Source organism: Lepidochelys kempii, chromosome 4, assembly GCF_965140265.1.
Source record: "Lepidochelys kempii isolate rLepKem1 chromosome 4, rLepKem1.hap2, whole genome shotgun sequence".
Taxonomy (NCBI): domain Eukaryota; kingdom Metazoa; phylum Chordata; order Testudines; family Cheloniidae; genus Lepidochelys; species Lepidochelys kempii.
Genome location: NC_133259.1, coordinates 34,174,691 through 34,189,637, shown reverse-complemented (window position 1 = coordinate 34,189,637; position 14,947 = coordinate 34,174,691). Strand labels below are relative to the sequence as shown.

Here is a 14,947-nt window from a genome sequence, read left to right as displayed (position 1 = left end):
GCAGTTAATAACTATGAAGTACAGGAGAGATCCACTGATGTTTTGGAGCTCTGTTTTTGGAAACAATGTTGGGCAAACTCAAAAAGCTGTAGCTGAGTAGCTTACTTGTGCAATATGGAATTCTTCTGGAAAACCACTGCTTTGTCATGAACTCAAGAGGATAATGAATTAAAATATCAGTGTAAGAGAAGTTTCAGAGTAACAGCCGTGTTAGTCTGTATTCGCAAAAAGAAAAGGAGTACTTGTGGCACCTTAGAGACTAACCAATTTATTTGAGCATAAGCTAGCTCATGAAAGCTTATGCTCAAATAAATTGGTTAGTCTCTCAAGTGTAAGAGAAGGAATTTAAACAAATCAATAGGTGTCTGAAGGACTAAATATGACAAGACTGCCTCCCTTCAGAGCCCTGACCTTAATCCACAAGAGCAAATATTAGGTTTACTTAGCATAAGTCAGGAGTGCGTTTTTGAAAAACTTATTCAGCTCATAGGGTTTTTCAAATCTGAACCTTAACGGCAGATTTGACAAAGAAGCTGTGGTTCCTCTCCTAAATTTCCTGCCTCAGATAGGCTTGAGTGCACCCCACCTCTAGGACCACTAGCACCCACGTGGTGCCTCCTGTCCCCCTGCCATGTGACCAGAGGGGAAAGAAACTGCTCAAAGGCCCCAACCAGAGACTGAGGCCAGCAGAGCAGCTGCAGAAGCAGTTTATGCAGAGACCAACAGACATGGATAGTATTTTCTAGTTTTGACTGGAATTTCCCCTCTGCTGATTAGCTGTTTGCTCTAACAACCCCTTCCAGTCTCTTAACCTCAGCCTTACTCCACATACCTCCCCATCCCACCAAGAAACTGCAAAACGAACATGCTGTTTGTTGCCATCACACTGGGTGCTCTGCTTTGCCTGTTCTACCCCTTTTCCTATATTTTGACTATATTGTCTATTTAGAATGTGAACTCTTTGAGGAAGGGACCACCTATTGCTCTGTTTGTGCAGCGTCCAGCACAATGGGGCCCTAATCTTGGTTATTCTCCAGGCACTACTTTAATAAACATGATTAACCATCTTTGTTAGGGAGAAGGCTACTCAAAGAATTGCTTTGCGTGCAGGACCTTTTCCACTATGCCCCCAAAGCATTTCCAGACAGTGCCTAGGAGTCCTGACGTGGGAGGTCTGAACAGCTCCGGACACAGGGAAGCCTTCCGAAAAAGGATGCTCCCCAGCCGCAAATGGTGTAGCTGGAAAACCCACCTCCATGCTGAAGTCTGTTGAATCTGAACTGTCTGAAAGGGATTGGTACCTAGAGAAGATGGCTTGTAAGAAATCCTCCATAAGGCATCAGAGACTCCAAGATCCAAGCTCTTAATTCAAGACTATCCACTTGTTTCATAGTTGAATAACTTGTATTTTTACCATCCTTTAATTCTTTCTGAGTAAAGAACCAAGTGATTAACAACATTTGTATTTTGATAGTGCTTAGTGGCCTCAGTTAACTCATACGTAGGCCTGGTCTACACTGGGGGGGTTGTTGATCTAAGTTACGCAACTTCAGCTATGTGAATAACGTAGCTGAAGTTGACATACTTAGATCTACTTACCGCAGAGTTTTCACTCTGCTAGGTCGACTGCTGACACTCCCCCATCGACTCCGCCTATGCTTCTCGCTCCGGTGGAGTACTGGAGTCAACGGGAGAGCGCTTGGTGGATGATTTAGTGTAGACATGCCCTTACTGTCCTATTTCTGCCTTGTAAAGATCACGTAAAAGGAAAGAGGTTCCTAAGCCTACTGAGGTCATGAACTAAGAAGAGCTGTTTCCATTAAAGATTTTGCTCCAGGCACAACACGGAATAACTATGTTCTTCTAAAAAGCAGATACTCTAGGAGATGGGGGACTCAACAAAATGTTAAATAACCAAAGATCAAGGATTACTTTGCAGCATGAAGCATCAGGGACTTCTCTTTTTCTGAGTCAAGTTGTATTATTTTTGAAAAATGGACTGGCAGTGTTTTTTAGCTCCAAAAAACCCAAACGAAAACACCCAACCCCACAATTTAGAGTTGCCCCATGTGTGGCTGAACCATGAACAAATTATTCTAAATAATAAAAGGCATTGTGTGAGAACACGGAAGTTCTATCTAGATGGTATTAGTCTCCACCAAAAAAACCAAAACAACCTTGGGTAGGATAGGAGTTAGACAGTACACTCCCTGGTAAGACAAAAAGGTGAAAGGAGGGCTACATCTTTGTTTTGGGATAGTCTTGCTAAATATATCTCTGACAGAATCCTCTTATTGAAATGGCAAGGCACAAGAACAAATGGAGCAACTATTATAAAATTTAATCTTAAAAAAATATGTAAGCCATTCTGACAAACTTACATCCACTCTTCCCATGGAAGAGCAGGTGGCTCACACTTGGTCTGTGCATATGAGCCCTGGTCCATTTGTAGTCAGTGGCAAAATTCCTGTTGATTTCTTCAGAAAAAGAGCATGTGATGGAATCCTGACACCACCCCCACCCCTCACTGAAGTCAATGTCAATGGGAGTCTTGACATTGATTTCAATGGGGCTAGGAGCTCAACAAAGGCATATGATATACATAAGCAGGACTCTAAATAAAGAAAATGAAAAAACACTACTCCTTGTTTAAGCACTTGGTCTAATGTAAAAATGTAGAGGAACTAAGGGGGTAGGGAAGGTTCCACTTGTAAAAAAAAATAAAAAAATCAGTGGCACTAAAGATGGGTACATGATTTATTTTACAGACCATCACCATTTCAGCCTTGTGCAAAACATGGAACAGGGGTAGGCAACCTATGGCACGTGTGCCAAAGGCGGCACGTGAACTGATTTTCAGTGGCACTCACACTGCCCGGGTCCTGGCCACCGGTCCGGGGGCTCTGCATTTTAATTTAATTTTAAATGAGGCTTCTTAACATTTTAAAAACCTTATTTACTTTACATACAACAATAGTTTAGTTACATATTATAGACGTAAAGAAAGAGACCTTCTAAAAACATTAAAATGTATTACTGGCATACGAAACCTTAAATTAGAGTGAATAAATGAAGACGGCACACTACTTCTGAAAGGTTGCTGATCCCTGACATGGAAGGTTGTGTGAAAGGAAAGAATATCCCTGCTTTAGAATGAAATGTGTTACCAGGCAGAAAATTAAACATTTTATATGTTTGTTAGGATTTTTAATAGTCTGAAAGCTGCAAATAAGAGAACTTCTGAATATTGGTGAAACTCAGAGGCTGATCTGATTTTGTGTGAGGAGGATTTAAAACACAGTGGTTCTTAGCACATCTCCTTATATTCCCCTGTGCAATAGCTTCGAACCACTAGTAATGTTCTCTTCTCTCTGTCCCTTTTCTCTCTCTAGTCTCAATTTTTCACTTATCTTCTATTTTTCCTGCATATTTTTGGTAACTAATTTAAATCTTTTTTGATCTCCTAATTTTTGCTCCCTCTCCACTCTCCCCACTTATTCCCCAGATAGCTATCTCTAAATACTGCTTGGGGTGTGGCCACATCCACGCTGGCTCTGAGGCATGTACTCACTCTTGTGGCTGAGCTGAATGGTGTGGGAGCAAAGGACAGAAGCTTGTGCCAATGACTTGTCTGTCTGTGTCCCCGGCTCGCTGCCCGGGGGGCAGGATGTTGGCAGCAGTGCTGGGGCTGGCCTTAGAACTGCTGCATGTCCTGCAGTGCTGTTGCAAGCTCGTTTTGAAAGGAGCTCCACAACAGAGACCCATCCCACTGTTCGACCAAAGGATGAAATGGCCCAGAACCAGCTATGTGCTTTTGGAGTATGTGGCTGAAATTCTGCCCAAGTATATCCAGCAAGACCAGGTGACCTGTTCCAATGAATTGGAGATATTTATCCCTCCTGATGGGGTTGTTCCAATTCTGACTTTTCTTCACGATCACACCAATGCCCAATTTAAATCCCTGGCTGATTTGACTGCTATTGATGTCCCAATCTGACAATATTGTTTTAAGATTGTTTATAATCTCCTGTCTCTGCGCTTCAATTCTCAGATCAGTGTGAAGATGTACACAGATGAGCCGACTCCTGCTGATTCAGCAGTGTCAGTGCACCAGGCAGCAAACTGGTATGAAAGAAAGTGAGGTTTGGGACATGTATGGAGTTTTCTTTGCCAACCACCCTGACCTGAGGCGAATCCTAACAGACTACAGGTTTCAGGGCCACCCATTTCGGAAGGACTTTCCACTCTCCTGATATGTAGAGGTATGGTACGATGATGAGGTGAAACGGGTGGTGGCAGAGCCTGTGGAGCTGGTTCAGGAGTTCTGCAAATTCGATCTGAATAGTCCCTGGGAGACATTTCCTGCCTATCGCACAGCTCCAGAGACCCTGAAACTAGAAGCAGGAGACAAGAAAGGAGATGCAAAATAGCAGCAGGACCGAGAGGATACTGGGAACTTCCTCTGTGGCACTGACCCTCCTGTTCTACCTTAATATTTATATGAATAAAACCTGACTTGAGGGAAAAAAACCAAACAAACAAAAACACAGTTGCCTGAGCCTACCAGGCCAGCACTGCTCCTGGAGCAAGTATGCCACATTAGAGGACGCCACAGGAAGCATGCAATGAAAAAGCAAATTGTGGCGTTCTATGTTCAGGAAACTTTCCTTGCTTCTATTGCTCTGCTTCATTCCTCTCTGAAACCCCCCGATTGGTAAATTCTGTATTATCTAATGTCACCTCCTTTTCCACTGTTTTCCCCATGCTCTTCTCTTATTGGGTTCCTTCTTATCCATGGCTGTGTAACACTAGCTGTCAATAATGGCAGAATTGGGTGGCTTGGTGTTGCACCGTGAACTATCATTGCTACATACAGTAGAAATATACTGATATCACCAGCACAGTGTGTGTGGCTAGTACAAACACTTACACTGCTCCTGTAATTTGCCAACAACACAATCTATGGGCACAGAAAATCAATGCGTTTCACTGGCTTAGTTTATTTAAATAGATTATGCTGATATTTTAGGAATATCTATTTTTAAAACAAGTTGTTCACCCTTCTGATTGCAACTAGCAGTGTTCACACTTTATAGATCAACGAGTTAGTGTCTTATTTGCTCTGCAATCAGACAACAATAAAGCACAAACAAAGGTGTGAACTTCTCTTTACATTAATGGAGAGATAATTTCAAAAGGAGTAGGGCTGATCATTCATACGTTTAACCATTATTCTGTCCAAAACCAAAACCCACAGCTCAAGCTGCAGAAATAAAATTATGCTATAAAATATTTCATACTGTCAACCTACAATGCAATGTGAAATATTTAAGTGCACTAGATTGCATCTTTAACTCATAAATTGGACAATATATAAATTTTTAGCTGTAAATAGGAATTACTTATGGAACTAGAATTCTCAAATAACAAATGTAAATGTTTTCTTATTTACCTTCCTCACAGATATGCTTGCAAAACTTGTTCCAAAAAAGATCTTTATAAGGAAGGAGATGTTAAGTTAATTTTTGGCATATTCAGTAGGTTTCCTTTCAGCCTGCCCACCATCTCTGTGACAATCCAATATTCTGACAGCCTTAAAGTATTTAAATATGATTTTAGATGATATAATTATCCAGTTTTTACTATAATTTCAATCTTTCTACTTTGCTTCCTCCATCAAACTCTGGAGGAAAAAGAGACCTCAATTTATTTAACATAAATTAGCTTTATTATTCACATTACTCTTTGCTGACCTTTTTAAAACAAAAGTCAAATTAATATGGTCAATTTCTAAAACGTTTTATTTGGTCTTTTCTGTAATTCAGTTTATAAAACTGCAATATACAAAAATTCATCAGAAGTAAAAACTAAATGTAAAACAAAGCAAGACCTTGTTCGATACATTTTCCCAGAAAGCTTTACCTACAGGCTCAGGAGCAGCAAACACTCAGCATATTTAAAAATGGGATTTGGAATAAAATTGCACACTGAAGAATTATGAAGCAAATGGACTGTTTTTGACTTCTTCATAAGAACAGTTTATGGTTTAGTTAAAATATCCAGTGACTATTTTAAATATCCTTTTATAGAATAAAATCAATTTTGGGTCAGTCATCTTCAGAGAAGCGGATGTGTTTACTTGTCTCTTGTGTCTTTGCAAGTCTCATTCTTTCAGCTTTGGCAATCAGCTACAAAAAAACAAAAACAAAAACCATAACATTTAAGTAAAGGTGAAAGAAAAATTGCATTCAGATTACAGGTTTATATCAAAGTCATAATCATGCTAGCAGGTCTCACAGAAGATAACTAATCTTTGAACAGTTGAACCAACATGCACAGAGCATAGTTCTCTGATAGTTGCATCCGATGAAATGAGCTGTAGCTCATGAAAGCTTATGCTCAAATAAATTTGTTAGTCTCTAAGGTGCCACAAGTACTCCTTTTCTTTTTGCAAAAATGAAGAGGCTCCTGATATTATTTTGCTCAGTAGCATCACAAAGTACACAAATAGCACAAAGTTTTCCCTTAATCTCTGGACAGATTAGTGTCTAACATTCCTTCAACATTCCATCCCAGTGTCCCATCAAAAGTGGGGGAAGGGAGAGAGGGAGGAAAGACCTCAAACACGACCTTCATAGCCATTTTTAAATGGACTAGTTCTTTGAGGCTTCAAACTCTTACTTACTTAACTATAGCAGGATCAAACCTTAAAGAAATAAATTTGTCAGGAATGCTATGTCATTTTCTAGAGTCAATTTCTGGAGAGACAAAAGACTGAAATGCAGAAGGAGGCCCATCCTCTAGACTGAGATAACTACTCATCTGAATGTAAACAGTACTGGCCACAGGAATGAGCTTGGGCAGAAGAATCCTGAGTTCAAATGCCAGCTCTATCAATGACCTCTCTGTGTTTCAGTTTCCTTATCTGTAAAATGGAGATAGTACCCTGATAAGATAGGGGCTGAGGATTAGTTAATATTTGTAAGGTGTATGAAATTATAAATGAAAAAGAGCACTTGTGGCACCTTAGATGCTAACAAATTTATTTGAGCATAAGCTTTCGTGAGCATCCGATGAAGTGAGCTGTAGCTCACGAAAGCTTATGCTCAAATAAATTTGTTAGTCTCCAAGGTGCCACAAGTAATCCTTTTCTTTTGCGAATACAGACTAACACAGCTGCTATTCTGAAACCTGAAATTATAAATGTTAAATTGTGGTATTACTGACAATTTCTCTCAACCCTTGAATGTGACATGATTGTACATTTTAGAAATAAAGCATTTATAGCTTTTAAAAACAGTGAATCAAACAAACCTCAAAATCCAAGGCTGCCTGTATAATTTTAAAAAGGATATTACATTATATATAGTATAACAAAAAAACAAAAAAAAAACAAAAAAAAAACACCCCAAACATTCCCAGGGAAGGAGTCCCATTTTAACTGGCATTAACAGAACCTGCCTAACAACTATTTGCATCATTGACCAAAGGGCCTTGCACCTTTCCCCTAACCTTGAGACTCTCTGTCATGGTAACTTATCTTACCACCTTTGCAGAGGGAGGATAGACAGCGCCATTGTTGGAGCTCTACCCTCATTGGTAGCTGAGCCACAAGAGTTGGTGCAGAGTAATGAATGTGAGGCAGTGGCTCCCCTACAGATTGAGCATGCTATATCCTCCGCACTCCCAGCCCTCGATAGCCTAGCCAGGAAATCAACACCAAGTCTCTTGCACAGCAGCACACAGACCTCACCATGAAGACACTGGGACAACTTGGAATCTTAAAAATAAAATAAAATAAATAATAATAATAAATATTGGATATTGTTTTGCCACAGGGAACTCTCCCACTACAAAAGCAATTCTATCACCCACTGTCCAGCTGCTGACCAGAGGGCCCTCTTTCTTCTTCAACACAGGCTCAAAATATTATGCCAGTCCAAGAGAGGTCTTCAGTTTTTCAAACCACAATTAACATGTGAGCTGCAAATTTTCTTCCATTTCTACTCATATACTTTCAACCCCTCTCCCTTTATTCTTATCACAGCACACACTACATAACTCAACAGCAAACTTCACCTCACTCCTTGGAGATTAAGAACAATAGCTGGGAAAAGCTCTCAGTCCAAGGTAGTATGAAATGCAAAAATATTCATGTGTTACCCTTGTGGGAAGCAAACTGCACTACTAGTTAAGTTAACAACTTGCAGATTCAGATTTTTTTGTCCCCATTCTGAAGAAATTAAATGGGACACCTAAAAGTCTGTTTATTTTAAACAAAAGTGAGGATTTCAGGAAATTTCTGCCATCACTGGATCCATGGTGACTCACATCTATGAAACTTTTTTTTTCCCCTCAAGAAATGTACTTTTTTTAAAAAAAAAAAGTAATTTTACATATATACACTGTACACATTTAGGGCCTTAATAAATCTGCAAAAGACAGATGACAAGTTCTGCTGAGATTCACCCCAAGACACAGAATCTTATCAATTATCTCAAATCACCAACTTTAAAAAACTGCAGTCTTGTCCACACAAACATGACATCTTGCTTGTGTTCTGGAGGATATTGAGTCAAAATTGATATATGCCATTTAGTATCCATACTCGGGCATGCACTGATTTAACTAAATCTGTGCAAGTCTGTATGTAGATAGGCCCTGTGTACTGCAACAGCAGAAGTATAAACTCACTCCATGGCACCCTCACTATCCTCCAGAACACAATCCAGATGTCATGTCATAGCAGATACGTGGGATGAACTATAGTAAAGGAAGCAGAGAAAATGCAAAGAAACAAGGAACAGACAAAAGTACCTCAATTTCTTTCAAGTCTAGGTAGCAAGTGTGTAAGAAGACAGAGGTTCTTGTGAATAAAACCCAGCCTATACTAGGGAAACTTGCACCACTTTAACGACACTGATGCAGTTATCCTAGCCTAACTCCCTAATGTAGATACACTGCACATATGTAGAGCAGGGCTTACACCAATGCAGATAACTTTGGGGCACCACTGTAAAGCCTTTACCTATATTTAAAGTTGCACCTATATTGCTTATATGAATATAAAATTGTTAAACTAAACAATTGTGCATGTTCACACTGTTGTGCTTGCACCAAATGCTTGTACTGCAGTAGAAACCACATGAGCACACAGCCCTGTTCTGAATTGATGGTAGTGCTTTGTAAGCCCCACTTTACATCAGTGCTCAAACATTACACTGGGGCAAATTTATGTAATGTAGGCAGAGCCTAAGCTGGAGCGTAGAGCGAACAAGAACACTGCATAATTCTTTAGAGAAGAGCCAAGTACCAGGTAAGTCTGACAAATACTCTTGTTAATATATCCTGACCTTCAGTATTCAATGTAAAAAGAAAAGGAGTACTTGTGGCACCTTGGAGACTAACCAATTTATTTGAGCATAAGCTTTCGTGAGCTACAGCTCACTTCATCGGAAGTACTCCTTTTCTTTTTGCAAATACAGACTAACACGGCTGTTACTCTAAGTATTCAACCTGTCACCCTCAGATTCATTCATATAATTGGAAGATAATTTTGATTTTATGATAGATGAGTTTCCAACTAGAATTATGATCCTATGCAGACTATATAAAGTGCATGTATTTGTATATAAGATTCACGATTAACACTTATCTTTAAAGTGCTTTAGAAACATCTTCAAAGAGTAATTTTGTATGTGTAAATTACAAAAGAAATAGGATTTTAAATCCCTTTAATGCTAAGAACATAAGAACGGCCATCTAGCCCAGTATCCTGTCTTCCAACAAGAAAAGGAGTACTTGTGGCACCTTAGAGACTAACAATTTATTTGAGCATAAGCTTTTGTGAGCTACAAGCTTATGCTCAAATAAACTGGTTAGTCTCTAAGGTGCCACAAGTACTCCTTTTCTTTTTGCAAATACAGACTAACACGGCTGCTACTCTGAAACCTGTCTTCCAACAGTGGCCACTGCCAGGTGCCCCAGAAGGAATAAACAGAGCAGGTAATCGAGTGATCCATCCCCTGTTGCCCATTCCCAATATTAGTTAACTGTAATGTCTTGAACTGTACAGCCTTAATTATGAAAGTTTTTACTACCATAATTTTCTTGCTTTCCTAAATTGTGACTTTAAAGAAAAAAAACATAACTAATTCTGAAGGATCTTTAACAAAGGTTTGACAGTTATAAATGAACAATGATGAGCATGGCAAAAAACAGATATTAGAGTTGTTGAAAATTGCAGTTGGAACACAGACTATCAAAGAGCAGTGAAAGAGTTAAAGTTATTTGACTTCCGTTAATCATTCCTCTCAAAAAGCCTTGCTTACTAATGTTAGCATTTAAATAGACCTGACTAGGCTTTGAAGCTAACACCTCTCCAGGTTGAAAGGTGATGGGAGAGGGGGAGGAGTGAGAGTTTGCACCTTTTGCTGCTGTTATTGTTAGGCAGAACTGAGAGTTTATTTTTGCAATCCTAGATGAGTTACACATTACAGGCTACCTTACATCAATTTGCACAGCAAATACTGTACTATCTTCGCAACAAGAAGTGCTAGAAACTTGGGTGCTGAGTTTCCACAACCCCAGCTGAAGTCAAATCAAACCCTTGATTTAAAAAATAAAAATAAAAATCTATCATTTAATCAAAAATGGCAACAACAAATCCCTGCATGGTGGTTTTATCTATGTGAGAGCTCAGAGAACATCAGTAATTAATTTATATGTAAAAAATACTGCTTCTAATAGCATTTTTACCTGAAGAAGGAAGCAGCAATACAGCCACATGAAATTTTTCCTTTTCATCTATATATGCAACTGGGAAACTAAGACTGGTAAAGAAAACCAGATGATTTTCCAGTTTTACAAGTGAAAACAAAAGGGTTGTTTTAAAATTCAAACACAAGACTTTACTTGCAGTGGATATATGGGGATCAAGACAAAGAGAGAAGTAAGGGGAGATTTTCACCCCTTCTCCACCAGATAAAGGGGACAGAGTGGTGTAAAGGGGCTCTAAAAGCCCCAGATCTAGGCAAAGGAGAAATTCCCCAGGGCAGGAACTGAAGATGACAGCTACAAGCAGTCTTCCAAGAACCCCTTAACAAACAGGGGTTTAAGGGGTACAACAGGGTGGGAGGAGAGTTTTAGGTGGAGCACCAGTGCACAGTTCTACAAAGATTCTGGGCAGCAACTTATCCCAGGTGTACACTTGGAGTGCTTTTCCAGTATAGTTATACTATTACACTATAGCAGCAAAGCACTCCTCGTATGGATTCAACTTTTGCCAGTACAACTTATACCGGCTTCTGCAAACGAAAAACTATACCAGCAAAAGTGCAATTTTGCCAATATAACTGTGTCTACACTAAGGGCTTTTGTCAGCACAGCTATATCACTCAGGGAACACAGTTCTTCCCACCTCTGCCAGATCACAGTGTTGCCAACTCTCATGATAATCATTGTTTTTCTTAAAACCCCAGCTCCTGGAGTCAAGTGGATATGTGATGATTTCATCTTTCATTCTTAAAGAAAAAGTAAGTTTCTAGACCTTGTGGCTGTGGAAAAAGCTTCAAAATGTGACCCCAGTGCATCCTAAAGACTCAAAAAGCAGAAGACAAATAAAAAAGACCAAATCTATTCTTTTTACATAATCTCATGATTTTTGGTGAGCTTGACTCATGACCTTTTCATCATTTGGGGTTGGCAATACTGGACTGTGGCAGATGCTTGTAAAGTAGACCTGGCCTTAGGGCTGGGCTATCTAGCTGTGCCGTGCCCTGGGCTATATACCTGCGCTGGCAAAACCCCCAACATAGACACAGCTATGCAGACAGAAGAGGGCTTCTGTACGCATAGCTAATATTGTTCAGGAAGATGGTACTGATGGTACTGTATTACTATGCTGACAGAAGTCCTCCTGTCGGCATATGCTGTGTCTGCACTAGGGGGCTATGCAAGAATAGCTATTATGGGCAGAGCCTAGGTTCCACTGGGACCACTCTGGCCCTCAGAGCAGCATAGAATTGTGAGGGTTCCGAACACGCCCCCTCCATGCCCTGTTGCTGTAAGTTCTGATGTAGCACAGAATCTCATCCATAGACAGCAAATGTGCGAGTTTGTGCACATACAAGAGCACAGATGTAGCAGGGAGTATTCCTCATGCGCTGGTCTCCAACACGGTGTATGCAATCCAAACTGTTCAATCTTAAAAATGGAGTCAAGCTCCAAATTATAATAACAATTTAAAAAAAAATAAAGTTTTTGATTTTTTTTTTTTTACCATCTGGTTTTTGAGACTTTAAGGGTTCATGTTTTCTCAACAACCATGAGGGCTGTGAGCTTACTTATAAATAAAAGCCGAGATTCTCATGCAATTGCCTGACACCATGAGCTAGGGGTTTAAGGAAAACACCAAATATTGAAAGACTCCTGATAAAAACCATGGGAGTTGGCAATGCTAGTATAATCAGACCCCTTAACTTTATCATGGAAGAGCACATAAATCCTTTTAAATTCCATTTGAAATGCATTGTTTTGCAGCTTTAAAATACTATTCGGACCAATCAGTTTATTCCATTAAATGTAAAGCTGTCTTACCTCTTAGAACCATAAATCAGAATTCTTTAACTACACGCAAACACAACACTCATTAGCAGTGACTGCTTCAGAACACCTGTGTCTAGGTGGGCAAATCATTCATTTTTATTTTTTATGTGTAGCAACTGGACCGGACTCTGCAGTAACCAGACTCCCGGACTGCAGTAACCGGACTCTGCTCCCTACTTTGCTGCTGCATTTGACTGTAAAATCTACTCCCAAGTCACCAGGATTAGATAAGAGATGAAAGTGGAGTGGAAGATCACAAAGTTTAGGAAAAATACAGATATTTCCCTTCCACCCAGGCTTTTGATCACAGAAATCATATTTCAATCACTGTTGCACAAAAATAAACATAAATTCAGACAATCCACTATTCAAACTTATTTTACCTTCTCTGTGCCTCGCTTCTTTTCTCTAGGTTGGTTAAGTTTAGCTTGTCTGTCCACCAAAATTTTCTGCCAGTACCGCTGTTCATGATCACCTTGACATACACATGAAGCGATAGTGTATTAATAAGGTTATCCAATATAAAGAATGCAGCATTTCATCTGTCATGGCCAGGTCAACTTATTTGAATATGTATAACCATGTGAACAATATCTGTGGATGAAACCTGGCACTTCAGTTCTCAGTACGGAAGGAACTTCTGTGTAAGAACAGGTTAATCGCTTTTCATTAGGAGAGGGGGAAAACCTTATTTTAAAATGGAAGCTTGCTTACTGCAATAAAGGTAGTTTTAAATACACAATTAGGCATACATATAAATCTTCAACCACTGACTTTGTGTTAATCTAAAAGAATATTTTTATGTGGGGGAAGAAGGCCCAGGGAAAAAAAAACAGAGAAAATTTGCTTCCCAAAAATCATCTTTGTTTTGAGGTCAAGTCTGGGAAATTTTTTGATGGTTAAAAGTTACTTATTTTCATTTCAATTAGCTGATTTTTAAAAAAAATCCTAAGCCAGGACTTGGAGAGCACTACAAACCCAGAAAGGGATCTATGGTAAAGTAAGAGTCTCCCCCGCAAAGCCAAGGTCCATCAACCCCAACTGTAATACTCTAGTCTTACTTGACAATGCTAAAATACTGAAGGCAAAAAACAGAGTAAAAATAAAGAATAGTAAAATTATAACTTGAAAACTAAATGCTGTATTTCTTCAGATTGTCTTTGGATCTCAGAACTGGAACAGTTTAAATGCAAGGCTTCATCGCAAAATGAAATATTGCTGCCTTCAGGAGATCACAAACTTCCAACTGAACTCTACTTAAGAATTAACATAACAAATAAACACTTACATTATGGATCTTGGGCCAAAAAGTTTTCCCACCCCTGCCTAAGGGCCACATCGGGGTTGCGCAACTGTAACGCTGTGCCTTCCCACACAGCCTGGCCCCCTGCCCCCTATCCGCCTCCTCCCGCTTCCCGCCCCCCTCAGAACTCCCGACCCATCCAACCCCCCCTGGCTCCTTGTCCCCTGACTGCCCCCTCCTGGGACTGCCAACCCCCCCCCGGGACCGCCAACCCCCCCCCACTTCCTGTCCCCTGACCTCTATCCACACCCCGCACCCTGACAGGCCCCCTGGGACTCCCATGCCTATCCAACCTCCCCTGCTGTTCTCTGTCCCCTGACCGCCCCCAAACCTCCGCCCCATCCAACCTCCCCCGCCCCCTGACTGTCCCCCGAAACTCCTTGCCCCGTATGAAACCCCCTCACCCCCAGAACCTCTGCCCCATCCAACCACCCCCTGCTCCCTGTCCTCTGACTGCCCCCCAGAACCTCCTGCCCCTTATCCAACCCCCTCACTCTCCGTCCCTTACCATGATGCTCAGAGCAGCAGGAGCCAGCCACGCTGCCCACATGGCAGGGAAGAAAGGGGGACAGCAGGGGAGGGGAGGGGCCGGGGGCTAGTCTCCCCGGCCAGGAGCTCAAGGACCGGGCAGGAAGGTCCCTTGGGCCAGATGTGGTCCGTGGGCCGTAATTTGCCCACCTCTGCTCTTAGGTCTGGTCTACTCCGGGAACTTACATCAGCATAGCTACGCCTGCCTTATAGTGATAGATCAAGGAGCTCAATCTGTTTGTCTTTAATGAAGAGATGGTTAAGGGGTGACTTGATTACAGTCTGTAAGTATCTACATGCGGGAACAAATCTTTAGTAATGGGCTCTTCTGTCTAGCAGAGAGAAGTATAGAACATACATACGTCTGCTCCACTTCCCTAACTGCAATATGCTACAGTACATCTTTATACCAGTATAACTGCATCCAAACTAAGACAGTTTTATTACTTTAACTATACCTGTATAGTCATCAGCAAGTCTAGTAAAAAATTTCCATAAAATTCATTATTC

General features: G+C 40.6%; 1 protein-coding gene and 1 pseudogene across 6 annotated transcripts in view; one reads left to right on the top strand and one right to left on the bottom strand.

Annotated features, from left to right (window-relative positions):
- Positions 1–3,588: 3,588 nt before the first annotated feature.
- Positions 3,589–4,482, top strand: LOC140910967 (NADH dehydrogenase [ubiquinone] iron-sulfur protein 3, mitochondrial-like; annotated as a pseudogene).
- A 1,301-nt stretch (positions 4,483–5,783) lies between these two features.
- LARP7 (La ribonucleoprotein 7, transcriptional regulator) overlaps positions 5,784–14,947 on the bottom strand; it is a 36,253-nt gene continuing 27,089 nt past the window's right edge. For all 6 annotated transcript variants that reach the window (XM_073340913.1, XM_073340912.1, XM_073340917.1 and 3 more), the window contains 2 exons: positions 12,990–13,081; positions 5,784–6,188 (listed from right to left, as the gene is read on the bottom strand). In XM_073340913.1, the coding sequence (XP_073197014.1) occupies positions 6,108–6,188; positions 12,990–13,081 (173 nt within the window). In that variant the 3' untranslated portion in view covers positions 5,784–6,107. The remainder of the gene's footprint in view (positions 6,189–12,989; positions 13,082–14,947) is intronic.